General features: G+C 39.7%; 1 protein-coding gene across 5 annotated transcripts in view; it reads right to left on the reverse strand.

Annotated features, from left to right (window-relative positions):
• Positions 1 to 18696, reverse strand: part of AOAH (acyloxyacyl hydrolase) — a 112121-nt gene that overhangs the window by 32612 nt on the left and 60813 nt on the right. For 4 of the 5 annotated variants that reach the window (XM_034761210.1, XM_034761208.1, XM_034761209.1 and 1 more), the window contains exons 13-16: positions 16798 to 16889; positions 13209 to 13291; positions 5544 to 5580; positions 2831 to 2905 (exon numbers count right to left, since the gene is read on the reverse strand). In XM_034761210.1, the coding sequence (XP_034617101.1) occupies positions 2831 to 2905; positions 5544 to 5580; positions 13209 to 13291; positions 16798 to 16889 (287 nt within the window). The remainder of the gene's footprint in view (positions 1 to 2830; positions 2906 to 5543; positions 5581 to 13208; positions 13292 to 16797; positions 16890 to 18696) is intronic. The other variant, XM_034761211.1, reaches the window with a different exon arrangement.

Below are 18696 nucleotides of genomic sequence, written 5' to 3' on the forward strand. Positions count from 1 at the left end.
CGCCCGGCCCGGCACTGTGACCCTGGCCCGGCACTGCCCCACTGGTTCCCGGCCCGGCACCATGCTCCCGGCCCCGCACCGGCGCCGGCCCCGGCCGAGCACCACCGAGCCCTCCTGATTTTCCCGGACATGCCCGGCTTTTGGGGATTTCCCCCCGGACGGGGATTTGAACCCCCAAAAGCCGGACATGTCCGGGAAAATCCGGACGTATGGTAACCCTACTTTAGCCCTTGTTCATCAGAGTACTACAGGATTGGGCCTTCCTCAGAAGGCCAGATCAAGGCCTATGCACCACTTAAATACTCGAAACAGATTTCAGTGGGATGTCAATAGCTCATATGCCTTGGGCTGGTCCTGTATACAGGGGTAAATTTCACCCTTAGTCCTGAGATGCCCCAGTCCTGCAAACACTTACATAAGTGAATAAATTTACACATGACTAGTCCCACTGAAGTTTATGGGAGTGTTCATGAGCATAAAGCATTTTCAGAACTGGGACAGTAGATAGTGGAGCCAGTAATGGCAGCACTGTAATAATGAACTGTTCATCTATTCCCATCATACATCTCAGCTGTCCTTCATTTTAGACAGTGGATTACCTCCATTTCACATTAGTTTGCTATCATTTCAGTTGTAATGTCTTTAGACCATAAATACAGAATCATGAAAGGTTGTAGAAATGGTTTATTATATAAAACGGAATGAATACATTTAATAATTCCACAGCATTTTAAGCTTCTTGACTACTTATTTTCTCTCTTTTTTTTTTTTTCATTTTGGGTCTTTGAGCCTCATTGTGTCCCACTTTTGCACCTCAGCAGGCAGAGAGATATAATCTCCATCTGTCTTTATTTTTCTAACCCCATGATTGGACACCACAATGTGGGTCCTAGAGGGAAAGTAGTGCATGTGCTGCCAATTTCATTATCTTTTCCCTCTACAAATGCCTATATTACTCACTGCCCAGCTCCCCACATGGGAGGAAATATTGTCATTTTAGCCTTGCTTTGGTTAAGGATTGTTCCTGCAGTGTATACAGCAGCATTTATCTCTTTTGAAGAGAGAAATATAGGATTAGGCTGGAAGGCCTTTATTACTGCAATTTAAAGCTGCCTTAAAAGACATTTTTATATGTCTAGACTTTTGTTTAAAGTCATACCCAGTAGATGCTCTGCATTCAGTAGAACCTCCGTGGATGCCTCAAAACAAGTTTCACTGTATATAGAGACATCTTCTTGAAAACCAATCCATGGTTTTCTTTTCGCTCAGTTCGATCTGTGGGAGCACTTTCCCTTCACAGAAAGAGTAACAAGAATGACTTTATTCTTATAACCCTGTGCTTTTGATCCCAGTAATTTTTTGGGTGGGAAACAGACAGCACAGAATATTTCACCACACAAAAGTACCACTGTCATGTGATGAAGGGTGGGATAAAATATATTTTAAAATATTTATTTTGAATAAATAATAAATAGCATTTTGAAAAATCTACACAAATGGAGGAGGCAAAGAATAATTTTGCATTGGGGAGGAGAAATAATTTTGTAAAATAATAAAAAATTATGTTAGAGACAGAGGAAAGCAGAGGGGTTACCTGAATTAGAGAAAGAAATATTGCAGAGTAAAGGAAATTTATAGATTCTAAGGCCAGAAGGGACCGGTATGATCATATGGTCTGATCTCCTGCATCACAGATACTAGCATTTGTATGTTTCCAGGATTAGATTGATGTCTAAGCTGTTGCATGAAGACGCATAAACCCTGATATTTCATTTGTGCAGTGATATTATGATTACATATTACCATGTAAAGGTAGTATGTATTTGTCATTGTCATGTCTTGTCTATTACTGTGAACTTCATTATAGCCTACTTCTGTTCCACAGCGTTAGACATATTACTGAGCCACTGGGTAATGTAATGGCTTTATTTTCTAATTAATAGCTCAGTACTAGGTTCTACTGTTCTATAGCAGATTCTTGCCTCATTGAATGCACAGGTTGGGCAGTGTTGACTTAATAAGCAGCTATTCAATGTATTTTTTTTTTCCTTCAGTGTCCAACCTGTGGTCTTTAGCCTTATTTATTGCACGCTATTCAAATCCTGCTCTATTGATTTCTTCATGGCTTCCTTATGGTGCACATCACTACACTACATGTGCTTCACAGACTTTAATGAATTTATTTGCACAACAGCCCTGTGAAATGAATAGGTATTATTGTCCTCATTTTACATATGAGGAACTGAGGCACAGAGATTAAGATCCAAAGTATACAGTAATTTGGGCGCTGAATTTGAGACCTGGGACCTGATTTTTCAGAATACTTTATATGTTCAAAATACATGTGTACTGACTTTAGGTAAGATGCCTGTACACTGCTTGTTGTTTTAAAATCTGATTTTCACTCATGCTTTGTTCCTACTGCTAAATAATACTTTGTTTTAAGAACGCTGTTCAGAGGCTCCTGAAAGGAAGAAATGCAAGTGTCCAGTTGGAGCTGAAGGGTGCTAATGATTGAACGACATAGCATAGTGTCCCCAGGTCTGGGTTAAGAGTGGAAGAATTGCGTGATTTCGCCTAGACACACATAAGGGCAAGAAGCCTATCTGTGAGGTGATGCACTCTGAGAGATGAGAAAGGGAGCACAGCAGCAGCTAGCCCTGTAACTGTGACTAATATTTTTCCGCACAGATAAAAAAAGCACTGCTAACAACAAAAGCACATTTTAATTGAATAAAATAAGAGGACTGAAATGTCTCGCTAGTGAAAAGGCCTCCAAGCCATATATATATGGTAATATAAATGGTATTTTAGTTTCTTGACGCCTTACCCATTGCAGACATCATTCCCAATTGAAGCATAGATAACTATGGCTGGATTGTCGAACAGTTGATTCCTAGCCAAGCTAAAAAATATAAAAAATAAATAAGTAGCAATATTAATGTTGAAGACCATTCTCATACAGTAGTTTGAATTACACACTGTGCTCGTGAGAGCATATTGCACATTGTGAAGTATTTCTTTTAGATTTAGGCTATGTTTGAATCATTCTAAATGTTTTTATTATAGTTCTATATTTTGGTAATTTAATTTTTTTTCATAATTCCCCTTTCCCCTGATATATTTATTTTCACTTCTTTACGAGCTGCTATTCCATCTTCTTTGCATCAATCAGAATCTAAATCAAGCACTCTCCTTTCAGGTAAAACCATGACCAAAGCATTTTAATTATTGGACAAGGAGGGCATGTATCACTCAGGATTAGGTTTACCCTAAAGCTTTGGGTTTAAGGTCAAATCAGGATATGGTTTTGGCAGCAACGTTGCTAACCTCTTGAGAGTTAAACTCTCAAGACTATCGCCCAAGATGGAAGAAATCTCATTAAATCAGTTAATATCATGATTATCAAAAAATTTCCAACATTCAGGGTGGAAGAAAATCTTACACAAATTTAAGTGGAACTGGAAAATAGGCCCCTTCTGGCTTTGGAGCTGACCTGGAAATCCATAGATCCAGACATTGAATTGGAAACCACCTCACCCCCAAATTCAAAGAGGATCAGATTCCAGTGACTGATTAGTAGGGGGTCATTTCAGACTGAACATACATGTCCCCATTGGTGCATCTAGCCAATGCCCAGGACCTGAAACCTTGGCATTTCATGAATTCACATTTTTCCACAACGTGCCATTATATTAGAAGATCAGTTCAAAAGTCTCTTGTTCTGTTTTCATTGACCTATAAAGTATATGGTTTGAGTCCTAGTTCATGAAGACACTGCTTTTCTTCCTATGTACTGCACTGATAGCTGAGATCAGCTGGAATGCTCTTGCTTATCACCCCTATATTTGAAGCAGCTGGGAGCTGAAAGCAGAATGTGATTGCTTAAGGCCCTCAACTCTGGGACTTTCTCTTCCTGTTGATACAACACAGGCAGAGTTCATTCCCCTCAGGGTACAGTGTAAGGAATACCGTGCCATGGCAGGTAAATAGTATAATGGCTAACAAGGGTCAGGCTGGAGACTCTTGCCTACGTGCTCGGGGTTTTACTGATCGCCATATTTGGGGTCGGGAAGGAATTTTCCTCCAGGGTAGATTGGCAGAGGCCCTGGAGGTTTTTCGCCTTCCTCCGCAGCATGGGGCAGGGATCGCTAGCAGGAGGGTTCTCTGCCAATTGAAGTCACTAAGCCACAGGATTTGGGGACTTCAACAGCAGAGTCAAGGGAAAGGGTAGGGACGGCTTTGTGGCCTGCAACATGCAGGGGGTCAGACCAGATGATCATAATGGTCCCTTCTGACCTTAAAGTCTATGAGTCTATGAGTAAGGCCCATCTATTTACTAAGAGCTAAACTGGGCTGGCCTTGCCTGGATGCAGAAATATGGGGAACAAGGTGCAGGGGCTTTCCCTACTTTGTGCTCACTGTGTAGGAGCCAGCCACATGTGGCTAGGAATCAGAGCCACTGCTGTGTGCTATGTTTCTGCCTTCCAGAAAGGGTTGGCGATGGGCCAGCCCATGGCAGAGCAGGCTAGGTGCAGAGAAACACGCATTGCACCTATTGAAAGACTGTCACAGAAATAAGTGATCCATCAAAACTTCACAGCATGGGTTAAGCCTAGCTTACTACAGTCAAACTTTTTCCTCTTTAAAAACCAGCTGCCAAAGAAAAGGAGAAAGGTGAAAAAATATTTACAATTAGCAACGAGAAGACAAAGCTACATTTGAAAGCAGCTGCCAGTAGCCACAGCCAAGAGGAACTGCTAAGCGCATTGATGGAGGGAAAGGAATTGAGTCACTGGTGGCTGGGGATGCTCAAGGAGACAGACATGTCTCTCCTGCTGGTGAAGTGGCCCAATGGCTCAGAAACACTTGTTTCTCCAATGACTCAGCATTTCCTCCAGTTGTGCATTACAGGCACAAGAGCAAAGAGTGAGGATCTATTACAGGAAAATCCTAAGGATCAGTTTTGATTGGCCTGGGGTGTGGGAGCCACAATGTACCTCCATCTATTAACTTTGGGTGTGGCAACTCAAACCAAACCTACTACTCATCTAAATTCAGCTCAGACTTGGGGTTGTTGCTTGTTAATCCTCAGCCACTCAGCTTTATCAGTCTACACTTCAGAAATTACATTCACAGAATAAGGCAAAGGGCCTGTTTAATAATTAATTTATGCTGATGTAAATCAAGAGTAACTCAACTGAAGTCAAATGGAGTTACATCAGTGTAAACCTGCTGTATGGGCCTGATCCAGACCTCTTTGAAGTCAGTGGAAAGACTCCCATTGACTTCCAGTGGGCTTTCGTCCAGGCCCTAAGTATGAGGCAATTCAATCAAAATTTTTTATTTCAATTACTTATTCTTCATGATGCAGAAGAAATAGGCAGCTTTCCAAATAATGGTAGGTCATTAAATCTATGGTTTAAGACTTACAGCACTGTCAGACAGTATATTTTTGTTTTGTTTTGATTTATTTCTGGAAGGTAGAATTCTAATTAACTATTGTACCTGCACCCAGGGTACAAATCCCATTTAGTGCTTACCTTTTCATTAACTCCAGAAGATTTTTTGAAGAACCACCTACATGATCAAACACAGTGGGAGAAAGAGAAATAGGGTAACACCATTAAAATTACAGATCTCTAGAGTGAATTTGTTTTTTTAGGGATGTAGCACACAATCTCCATGCCCTTTCTTTTGGGTTCTATTTATTGAATAAAAATGTTTCCATGGACCTCCTTTCCTCCACCTACACAAAACAGTGCCAGGAACAACCAACACTATAAACATGCTTCCAATGGTACTTTATATAATAGTGAAGGATCTGATTCAAAACCCCGGATTAAAATACTTCTGAACTTTTGGGTAAATTTGAATCTGGATTTGAATCTAGATTTGACTGCTTTGTCCACACAGGCATCTCCAGTAAACCAACCATCCTTGTTTGTGAACAGTCAAACTGCTTCTAACTTTCCCTATAAATTGAGAAGTGAATCATTCTCACAATTTAATAAAAATTAATGGCCCACATCTTGGTAACCTTATGAGCGACAAGCATATGAAAAATGGGAATATGCCAACAGCACCTTTCACAACATACGGTGCAGCTGTGAATTTCAGTATCATTTCACCCAACTGGTAAGATGCAGACCTTCTGCCCCGGGGGGAAGGAAACCAGCAGACCCCTCCTGTGGTATTCTGCAGTGGAGGCTTCACTTAGACTTTAAAATCAGGAAAATAGCCCTGTTCTGAAAAGTACGTAAGCACATGCGTAACTTTAAGCAAGTGCTTAAAAACTAAAGCTTGTGTTTAAATCCTTTACTGAATCAAGGCCTTACTCATGTCCACAATCCAGTCATTCCACATTGACAAAGTCATTTCTGTCTAGGGTGACCAGATGTCCCGATTTTATAGGGACAGTCCTGATTTTTCGGTCTTTTTCTTATATAGGCTCCTATTACCCCCCACCTCCGGCCTGATTTTTCACATTTGCTGTCTGGTCACCCTATTTCTGTCTCTCTGTGGCCTATAAGAGAAAGCATAAGTAGTGACAGCAAGATGGTAGCTGTGGCTATTTTGGAGGTAAAGAACAATAATGGCAGCAAGCTGATTAAATTAAAGAAAGATTTTAATGTTATGTATAAAAGCCTGCACTTCAAAAAGGTCTCCGCAGCTGTGTGTTCTCTTTAACCGGCTGGACTCTATAACCATCTCTAATTGATTGATGATTTATTAAAAAACCTCTATTAATCATGTATTAAACCTGTATAAGCAATTTGTAAATGTAACCTTAAATTAAAGTGACATTTTCCTTCCTTTCTTTTTAATATCAGAGGTGGGTATTTTTAACTTGCTGTATACTAGCTCTATGTATTGCAATTAGGTCACTAATGGCTACTCACTAGATAGGTATTTTGATTGGTACACACCAGATTATGTGGGAAATGAAAAGGGGCACTGCTGAAATGTGCTGGAAGAGTCACGTTCCAAGTTGTGCCAACGTTCAGCACTGGGCTGCTTGGCTGCAAATGTCTTATTGCTTAATGAACTTTTTGCCCCCTCCAGACAATAAAGCAATTTAAAAGGTTAGGGTGCAAAGAAAAAGGCTCAAGGTTTCTTCAAATACATCCAGGTGAACTATTATTCCCCAGACAGCTGAGCTGAAGGTAACATTTTAAACTTCTAACTGTATTCCAGGCTGCAGTGACATATCTGGTGCTTTAATGTTCAGTGGGCCAGAGTATACGTTAACAGGTATAGTACTTGAGCTTTTCAGGTCAAAGGCAAAAAAACACCAATACACCAGATCATAGAACAAAATGATGATGGAATATATGATAAGTGGTGATTTGAAAAACTGAAACAATCCCAGCATTAATAAATAAGGGTAGGTTCAAAACTCTTAGCAACAATTAGGGATATAGGGGTAATGTCTTCAGAAGCAAATAGTCTTTTCTGTATGCAGATAGTGAAGTTATCAGGTTACATAGAATATATATGTATACACACATATTATATGCTTTACAATACAGTGACTATTACACTGTGGTTACATAGCAAATACAGTGTAATTACACCATGATTATGTTTTTAACTGCTAAGTATTACCTGTTCAAATAGGACCTGATTCAAAATCCACTGAAATCAGTGGGAGTCTTCCCATTAATTTAAGTGGGCTTTGGATCAGGCCCATTCTGGAAGTTTAATTACATTACTAAACTGCTTATTATCACCCCTTTGATTTCATACTTGATTCATGTATTTTTAGAACTCAAATACATTAACTATACTGTATTTACACTATAATCACTCAGCCATGCAATTAATCTTTCAGTTATATGACTCTAGTAGTAATTACTGATAACAAAAAGTACAACTCAGTGGTTTGAGCATTGGCCTGCTAAACCCAGGGTTGTGAGTTCAGCCCTTGAGGGGACCACTTAGTACTTGGTCCTGCTAGTGAAGGCAGGGGGCTGGACTCGAAGACCTTGCGGGGTCCCTTCCAGTTCTATGAGATAGGTATATCTCCATATAAAAAACGATAGCATAATTACACTGAATACATTATAAAATGGGGCTGTCGATTAATTGTAGTTAACTTATGTGATTAACTCAAAAAATTAATTGTGATTAAAAAAATTAATCACGATTAATCACAGTTTTAATCGCACTGTTAAATAATAGAATACCAATTGAAATTTATTAAATATTTTGGATGTTTTTCTACATTTTCATATATATTATATTCTGTGTTGTAATTGAAATCAAAGTGTATATTATTTTTGATTATAAATATTTACATTTTTCAATTCACCTCATACAAGTACTGCACTCAAAAACAAAACAATGTAAATTTCAGAGCCTACAAGTCCACTCAGTCCTACTTCTTCTTAAGCAATCGCTAAGACAAACAAGTTTGTTTACATTTACAGGAGATAATACTGACCTCTTTTTATCTGCAATGTCACTAGAAAGTGAGAACAGGCATTTGCATGGCACTTTTGTAGTCGGCACTGCAAGGGATTTACGTGCCAGATATGCTAAGCATGGCCATGCTTCGGCCACCATTCCAGAGGACACGATTCCATGGTGATGATGCTTGTTAAAAAAATTTCATGTTATAGCAGTCTCAGATGATGACCCAGCGCATGTTCATTTTAAGAACACTTTCACTGTAGATTTGACAAAACGCAAAAAAGGTACCAATGTGAGATTTCTAAAGGTAGCTACAGCACTCGACCCAAGGTTTCAGAATCTGAAGTGCCTTCCAAAATCTGAGAGGGACGAGGTGTGGAGCATGCTTTCAGAAGTCTTAAAAGAGCAACACTCCGATGTGGAAACTACAGAACCCAAATCACCAAAAAAGAAAATCAACCTTCTGTTGGTGGCATCTGACTCAGATAATGAAAATGAACATGCATCAATCCGCACTACTTTGGATTGTTATTGAGCAGAACCCATCATCAGCATCGACGCATGTCCTCTGGAATGGTGGTTGAAGCATGAAGGGGCATATGAATCTTTAGCGCATCTGGCACGTAAATATCTTGTGATGCCAGGTGCAATAGTGCCATGAGAATGCCTGTTCTCACTTTCAGATGATATTGTAAACAGGAAGTGGGCAGTGTTATCTCCTGCAAATGTAAACAAAATTGTTTGTCTGAGTGATTGGCTGAACAAGAAGTAGGACTGAGTGAACTTTCAGGCCCTAAAATTTTACATTTTTTATTTTTGAATGCAGTTTTTTTGTACATAATTCTACATTTGTAAGTTCAACTTTCAAGATAAAGAGATTCCACTACAGTGCTTGTATTAGGTGAACTGAAAAATACTATTTCTTTTGGGGTTTTTTACAGTGCAAATACTTGTAACCAAAAATAAGTATAAAGTGAGCACTGTACTGTATTCTGTGTTGTAACTGAAATCAATAGATTTGAAAATGTAGAAAACATCAATAAATATTTAAATAAATGGTATTCTATTATTAACATTACGATTAATCGTGCGATTAATCGCAATTAACTTTTTAAATTGCTTGACAGCCCCAATATACACACACAATGATGTCTGTGTGTGAAAAAGAGGTGGGTGAATACTGCAAAACAAAATCCTGTAACTATTAGATGATTTTTAAAGGAATCCACTTTGACTGTATTCATGTCCCTCTCATGTTCATCTTTATGACTATTCTAATAAAATAAATTCACTAGCAGAAATGTTCACCAAAACAACAGATTTTAAGCAAATATTGCAGAACATACACACAAAGTAAATTTCCAACTCATAATTATGAGTATCTGTACTGGAAACCTGATCCTAAGAGTTGCACGAATCCAACCAGGAAACAAAAATATGCCATGTAACCTACTGATCCACGTAAAACAGTTTGAGTTTAGGATTTCAGATATTGAATAAGTATGATGAACTGATTGTGAATAAGCTATGCTCCAAAAATTATTTCCAGAAGTTATTCAACAAATAATTTTGAAGAGCAAATAAATTAGATTGGTAAACTGTTTACAGATCACTTGCAAACTGAAAAAAGAAGCGAAATTGCTAGAGAAAATGATTAGTTATGAATTATTAACCTAGCTCATGTATTAAACATGTTGGGAAGTCACTCGTGAGCTATGTGCATCATTCCAAATGAGTGTGGGAGGAAGCCTTTATACCATACCATCATGTATTCTGTATATACCACATACATTACAGATAAACTATTTTAGGAGTATTCTGGAGAGTTTTTATAGTTTCTAGTGTGACTATTTTTGTATCTTTCCATCTGTAAAGCCAAGTGCCTTAGAGACCATGAGTCCAACCATGCAGGGCTCAGATGGAGCCACAAAAATCTTCACAAATAACTTACAAGGGTTTTTCTGTCCCTTAAGACTGTTACAAATGTAACAGTTGTTACCTCAGACCTCTCCATGGATATAAATGTTTACTAGGTCACCTTGGGAAATTGGGACCGTCCAGTTCGCAATGGCACTGAAATCCCATTTCTAGCTTTATAGGATATTGGACATTGTTATGTTTAGGAAAACTGTTACGGGCCATGCCCTCAGTCTTTCCTGGCTCCCTTTGCACTGTGGCCCAGGATGCTGCTGTGGGACATTTCTCCACTGTGCACAGAGATGTGAATGCACAGATATGTGCCTCGCTGCAGATGCTTCACAGTTTTCCACCCCCCACCCCCTACAGCAAAACCACGGCACTCACAATGCATTTAAGACCCCACCTATGCAGATGGGGCACAGGATTTTGCCAACCTGCAGTGATCAGCATTCCTGCATGTTGTAAAATGAACAAACATAGGAAACAAAACCTCAAAACTTTCCACTAACCCTACCAACATCAAGAAAATCAACTCTCCTTTAAGCACCAAAAACTTTACATATGCAACAATTCCTCAGCTGAATTTTGATAGACATGTTTTTAAATGGCTGATTTTTGTTTGTTTGTCTCTCTGCTTCACTTTTAATCTCCAAAGTCTGAATTTTAAAGGAAAATCCATCAAAGTCAGTAAGTCTAAAATTGATCTCCCATTGACTGACAGTAGGTCTACACTACGGGGCGGGGGGGGGGGGGTCGACCTAAGATACCCAACTTCAGCTACGTGAATAGCGTAGCTGAAGTTGCGTATTTTAGGTCGACTTTCCTGGCTGTGAGGACGGCAGCGAGTCGACCGCTGCCGCGCCGCCGTCGACTCCACTTCCGCCTCTTGCCGTGGTGGATTTCCGGAGTCGACGGCAGAGCCATCGGGGATCGTTTTTATCGCGTCTTCACTAGACGCGATAAGTCGATCCCCAATAGATCGATTGCTACCCACCGATTCAGCGGGTAGTGAAGACGTGCCCTCAGTCTGGGCCCATCTGAAAGCTCTTATCTGGAGCAGCCCTTCCTTCTATTTGTTTTCATATTGACACTAGGAATATGAAGAAAAGATGACACACATCTTTCTATGAGGCACATGATAAGAAAACCCTTGTCTAAGTGTTATGGGCTTGATTCCGCACAATGCCGCATGGTTCCTGGAGATGCTAAGTGCTTTCATTTCCCAGTGGCTTCACTGGGAGCTGAGGAAGCTCAGCACATTCCCCTATGATAGAGGAAATGGATTTCTGCATCGTGAATTTTTTGCATCTTCTTTCTTTTCATGTTTCAAGTAGTAGGAAGCATTGTTTTAGGCAGATAGGTTAAGTTCTCCCAGATGGGACCACTGTCACTCAGTGATCAGTTTTCAGCCTTACCAATGTTGACAGTGTCCATTTAAATTTTCCTATTTGGGGAAAATATTACACCATATGAGGAAATACTTTACAATACTCTGTCAGGAGGATGATCAAGAGAGGACAGTAAGGGAAGTCATCATGGGACTTTTCTATCGCTTGTAATTTTTGTCTTCCTAAATTTTTCTCTCAGTTTTCTTGAGAGAATTTACCCTGGCACAATCACACCTCATTTTATATACCCTGCAGGTTTCTGCAATATGAGTGTAAAAGATCTATGTGAAATGAAAAAAGAGAGAGATGGAGAGCTCATCAAGATGGGCAGGGGGTGGGACTAGATGACCTCCTGAGGTCCCTTCCAACCCTGATATTCTATGATTCTATAAAAAAAGAAGAGAGGCCAGAGAAAGAGAGGGAAATTGAACATAAAGCTGCTATAGAGAGGTGATATTATCTGCACAGATTATAAAACCAGAAGGGACTATTGTGATCATCTTATCTGACAATTTTCATTGCCTCAGGGGACCAATGGGATTTGAACCTGGGCCCTCTAACCCTCTGAGTGCCAATCCCCTAGGCCAGCAGGACACCTTAAATAGCTCTATTATGTATACACTATACAAAAGTCTGACCTGTACTACAACAGCCTTCCGTAAATAAAGGGTTGTATTGCAAACAGAGCATCTAATCTCCAGAACATCCCTGTACCATGGGGCAGGAATACCTCCTAGCGCACACCTGAATGCCACAATGGGGGTGCAGCACACAATCAGGGATCGGGAGGAAGGCATGTTGCTTCTTTTTAGAGCAGAAATAAGATGCATGAGCCAACCTGCCTTGAGAAGGCAGGGTGACTGCGGACCTAATCATAGGTCATAGCACAATTCAGGAATGATTCATTTCTATCTCCACTGCAGGACCAAATGGTATTCCAACCATGTCAGGCACTACCAATTCTGTAACCAGAACTCAGAACATGGTGGTGTTCTGTATCACACAAGCAGGCTTTTAATTCTATCACTGATGTAGAATGGCCATGGGAGGTGAGGGAGGACATATTTGAACTTCCAATCCAGCACCAATTTCTAAAGTTCGTAATTCTGGAGGCATAGAACCTCAATGCAAACTTCAGTGTTAAGAGCTAAACTTTTTTAATTTTAGAAAAAACATTTAGACAGAGAAAAATGAATTCCAGGTTAGAGTTATAGTGAAACACATCAATTATGAATCAGGCAGAAGTCATTCATTAGTCATAGAGCAGATGAAAGAGATCAAGCATAAATAAGTTCTTATTCAGAATCAATAGCGAGACTGAACCAAAGAGAAAAGACACTGTGTTAAATAGATCCTGTTCACTACTTCTCCACAATTCTTGCATGCAGTTATGTAGCATTATTCTGAATAGCGTTCCTGAGCCGTACCCATTAATTCAACATCAAGATCAAACTTTCATCTATGGAAAAAATGAGGTTATAGTACCATTTTTGGAAATATTCTGGAAGTCTCTGTGATTGCAGCGGTTTCTTCTTCGTAAACGTAGATAGAGAGAGTCTGTCCAGCCTCTGAAACACATTAACAAAAGGCACTCAACACATATGGTACAAATGAAACCATGGCTAGCTTTAAAGAAAAGGGCTGGCAGATTACATATTAAAAATACATTAAAATATACAATATGTTCTCTGAACAGTTTTAGATCCCAATTCTGTATACACTATCTACTGGGCTTAGTATTTACTATTAAGTATAATACTTTTTATCAATAGTAGTCCCACTGAAGGCAATGGGACTACAAAGTGTTTGCTGGATTGGACCATTATTTTGCATTGTTTGGCATGTTTTGTTTGCTATGCCATTAAGCACATCCCTCAGAGTTTAATTTTGGAATTTTGGCATAATTTAAGCCAATGGCGTCTGATAATTTTGACAATTTGATTATTAAAATTCTAGGAAGAGATTCAAATTAACATTTTGGGGAAGATTTGTCAGACTATAACAATGTGGACGCATACAACAATTTTAAAAGATGGACAGAAAGGCAGGATAAGGCAATCAGCGGGTTAACGAGGGTAAGGAAAAACCAAGTAGCCAGAGGGAGCAGCCCATAGGAGAGAAAAAGGTAAAACTGCCTTTGTCAGGTTTAAATTGCACTGGCTATTCTGAGGACTTTCATTTAAACTCTTCTCTGACATAAATGACTAGGAAAGCTTTGCTGTGTGGCACAGTAGGGTCCCAAGCCTGAAACTGCTGAACAAGACATTAGCATCCTTTAGATTTAATTCTCTGAAGAACAGGGAGACTCAGTGGTTTTGAAAAGTCAGAAATCAATTTTAGATCCAAACCTGACATTCCTTTGTTTTTCTGCTTCCTCTTTTTACAGTTAATAATTTTCTTTTAAATATAACGATTTAAGTGGAAATCTAGATATCCCCCCAAAAGCTCTCTCTAGGCTGACAGTAGCTTTCAAATTGTCCATATTTCTAGTTGTGTTTATACTGATTCTTCAGATAATTGCTTCACCAACCTTTATGCTGGGTGCCATTTGCCAAAGCAATACTACTGACACGCAGGGATTTTGGCTTCTTGTTATAGTTGTGGAACAGTAAATAAGAGTGAGGAAGTATTGGCAGGACATTCATTTCCTAGTGTTTTAAAACTTGGACCGACTGATTTGAAAGACAGATTGTATTTGATTAATTTCCCTCTTTCCTTTGTACCGCAGAGAAAAATGTAAAAATCCCTGTAAAGGAGAATAGCCTTAAGGAAAGCTGATAAAAAGATCGCCCTTTAGAACCCTTGTTGATACTTGTTGATCCCTACTGGGGCTGTTGAAGTTGTGTTTGAACTCAGATGTAGAGGAATTTGGGATAAAGGATGGCAAACACAATGCAGATAAATGTAAAGCCATGACAAGTCTTGAAACCAAGAATGAAAAACAAAATATTACCTACTTTGAAATGTGATAATGCTGACCATTAACCATGAAAGAGGCTATATAAGTAATACATTAAATTTGTACAGCCTTCAGCATGAGGTGGAAAGCAAAGCAAAGAATGCAATATTTTGTTAATCAATATAAATCATAAATGCTTCCTAGAAAACAGCATACTGACCCAGTTTTTAAATTCAGTTTACATAGGATTTTAGTTAGCTTTGCTTCAATCCTGCTTTTACATATTCCAGATATATATTAGCCCAATTATTTTAAAGTAGATATGTAAATTAAAAACATGGGAATAAACCATGACACTCAGAATCCAAACGTATATATGCTAACCCCTAGACCTACGTCTTTTTTCCAAGTCCCTAGTTTTGTAAAGGGACCACTCAGTGCAACAAAAATAACTCTACTCACAGGACTGCAGGCTGGGACCTTGCTATTTATTTAACTATACTACAACAAAGTGGTGACAAAAAAAACCCTCAGACCGACTAAACAGGAAATAAGAGGGTGTGGGAGTGGAGCAGGACTCCCTCCCATAATAATTTAGGCATTATAAACCCTATCATGACCACTTTACTACACGCACCCTGAGCAGCCGCTTTAGGGCAGTGGTTCTCAACCAGGGACACGTGTACCCCTAGGGGGGTATACAGAGGTCTTCCAAATATCTAAATATTTGCCTAGTTTTACAAACTAAAATTTCATACAGACAACAACTTATTTATAGTTCTCTATATACTGTACATTGAACTGTAAGTACAATATTTATATTCCAATTGATTTATTTTATAATTATATGGAAAAAATGGGGAAGTAAGCCATTTTTCAGTAATAGTGTGCTGTGACACGTATTTTTGTCTGATTTTGTAAGCAAGTAGGTTCTAAGTGAGGTGAAACTTGGGGGTACAGAAGTCTGGAAAGGTTGAGAGTCAATGCTCTAGGGCAGTAATGGGCAACCTGCGGCCTGCGCTGCTTCCTGCAGCTCCCATTGGTCGGGAACAGTGAACCGCGGCCACTGGGAGCAGGGGACAGCCGTGCCTGCGGACAGTCAATGTAAAGAAACTGTCTCGTGGCCCGCCTGTGGATTAGCATGATGGGCCGCAGGTTGCCCACCACTGCTCTAGGGCATGAAGCAGTAGTGGAGCTGCTCTGTGTCCATTACGCTATCCCCTATACACTCCATACCACATATGGAAGCCTATTAGAGCTGGTCAAAAAATGGAAAAACAACTTCAGGAAAGATGTTGACGATCTGAAGTTGTTTCCATTTCACAGGGATCAAAATAGAACAATTTTTCATTTGCATTTATTAATTTTTTGTGAAATACTTTTTCTAAATCATTTGAATTTTCCTTCCTTTGTTCCTCTTGTTGCCCCCATTCCTCAACTTTTTGCCATTCAGTGCAATAAAGTGAATGAGGTCAAGGGCTTCCCTCCCCAAAATCCCCACTTTTTCATTTTCTCTTTTAGTACTCTACTTTTCCAAACATCTCCAACTTTGTAAAAGTTACAGAGTGGCTTTTCTTTTCCTTTTTCACTATAATTTTTTCAAAGGTGAAGACTTGCAAAAGTTGCAGAGTGGAAAAGAAAAATGAAAAAGCGAAAAACTCTTCAAAAATACAGACATCATTCATTCAGTGGCAAAGAGGAAACAGGAAGGAGAAAAAGTACAAATCCAAAAAAATCCACATTTTAAAATTTTGGAATTAAATTTTGGGGCAGGGCTGTGTACCAAGAGCTTTATGTTAAAGTTTTTGGTTTTGAAAAAAGGAAAATTTAATCTTTTTTTTTTCAAATAAATTATGTTCACCATCTCTAGAGACTGAGTGGAGAGCAAGCAAAGTTGAAGGAGTAGGTGAGGCTGGTCTGGGAGCCCACACATTAGTGAAAATGTTTGAGAGGAGAGAGTGTGTGGGGAAAAATCTTCGAGACAATCATGATTTTAGGAAGAGACGAGGCAGAGCATGCCAGCACTTTTATTTTTCCATTTTCAAACATTGGATTTTTCTCCAATGGTCTTTGCTTTGTTTCTCCTCCCCACATCTTTCTTTTTTCCTTTTTTTTTTTTTTTTTTTTTGTCATCAAGGCTTGCTAAAACTTGGCTTAGTCCTTCTATGAGCTTACCCAATTGTGGAGTTCAGAAATCCAGTGGTCCCTGAGAAATGAGGCCAGTCAAGCTCATTGGTAAGAGCCACTGGGAGATTAGAAAATGATTTCTGAAAGGAAATTTAAAAGCAGTTGAGACTGTTTTGCTTTCCCAAATAAAATCCCATCCACAGAATCAAACAACATTCTCAATTTGGAGCATCAGCCAGTTAGTGATAATACCGTACATTTATACAGTGGTTACACTTAAAAAGTTGCTACTTATTTCTGAGATATTTCCGATCCCTAACATGGAGAAGAAGAGTAGAACCATAAACACTTTCAGACTAGTAGAAACATTTTAAATGCATATATTGTAATATCACCTCTGATTCTGAAGGCCCCACAGTGCTTCACAAACTACAGCATATACAATACTTACAGCACCATGGGAATGGTAGATATTGGCTTGCAGCATTAACATCTGCACCCATCTCATGGACCCTTCCAAAGCAGGATGTCTGTGGGCAAAGGAGCCTATGGCTGCCTGGTTCCTAAGGGCCCATGCTATGGGGGAGATGGGAGGCTAGGCATAACTACCTAAGGGATCATGTACCTCAGGGCTGAAGCCTTCTTTTCTCCCTGATCCCTAGGATCTGTGGGAAGGGTAGAGCGCAAACACATGCTGTTTTAGAAACTTCACAAGGTGAATCTGGGTTTCCTGGGCCTCAGTCAATCTCCTCCAGGTTTTACCTCAGACAACATTTTAATTTTTAATTTTTTTTATTCACAGAGTTTGGAAGGAATCATCCCCATGGCAAGACAGACATGACTTGGGATCCCTCTGCTACAGGGGAGAATCCAGTGATGGGGAAAGGAGTCAGGGGAGGGCACATGCATAGAAGGAGAGTGGGGAGCAGGATATAAACCCTCCTAGCAGCAGGAAGAGCTGCTAGTACAGAACTTTCATGAAAACAGATACAGCCTTTATATTTTCCTGGCCTCTGCTCTTATTTATCTCTATAATACGTCTTAGGATACAGTTTCTATGAAAGACACTATGCAGATGAAAGCTCTATTGTACATTCAATATATGGCACTCTATTCTTTTCCATTTCGATTTGTGAAAGTGTTAAAAAAAATCACAAAAGGGAAGAATAATGGCCTGGAAAAATCGCCCCATCTCTTCCTTGTGAGAAGACAGAGTAAATGTTCAGCTTTTACCAATCTGAGGTACACTTTCAAAGACAAATGCACAAGTCCTTTGTGCTCCTGCTGAAAAACTGTTGATGAAAAACTGTTAACAAAGGAAGGTCAAAGCATAAAGTAAGGAAACCTACATGCTGCTGCAATCCATTTAATTTATTAGGTTCATTTTCTTTTTAAGCAATTGTGTTTTTCTAAAAACCCTCACAACTATACACAGGCAGCATGTGGATAATTCTTTCCAGAGGTGAACAATGAACAATAGAAGAGCTAAATCCTGCAATCTTTACAGGTTTTGATTCTTAGAGGCGGGGATGGGGGCAGGGGAGACTGCAAGTCACATCATATTTGACCTACTTACAGTAAATCTGCTTTAGCTACCAAGGTGAAAACAGTTCTGGCTTGATAACTCTTCATCTCACTCTCAAGAAAAACACTGGGGACAATTTTCAAATCTGTCTGCTTCCAATTCTATATTTGTGTGTGCAAGAGGCACTTACTGAAGATGCACAAGTACTTGGGAACCAGGGCCGGCTCCAGGCACCAGCCGACTAATCACGTGCTTGGGGCGGCACCTTATAAGGGGCAGCCAATGTTGGGGTGGGGGGGGGGCGCTTGCGGTGTTTTTGTTTGCGGGGCTGCACTAGAGGGGTTTTTTTTGTTTCAGTGGCGCGGCCCTGGGGGGCGGGGGCTTCGGCGGCATGGCGCTGGAGGGGGGGGGGGGCGGGGGTT

The sequence above is a fragment of the Trachemys scripta genome, chromosome 2 (assembly GCF_013100865.1).
Source record: "Trachemys scripta elegans isolate TJP31775 chromosome 2, CAS_Tse_1.0, whole genome shotgun sequence".
NCBI classification, from domain to species: domain Eukaryota; kingdom Metazoa; phylum Chordata; order Testudines; family Emydidae; genus Trachemys; species Trachemys scripta.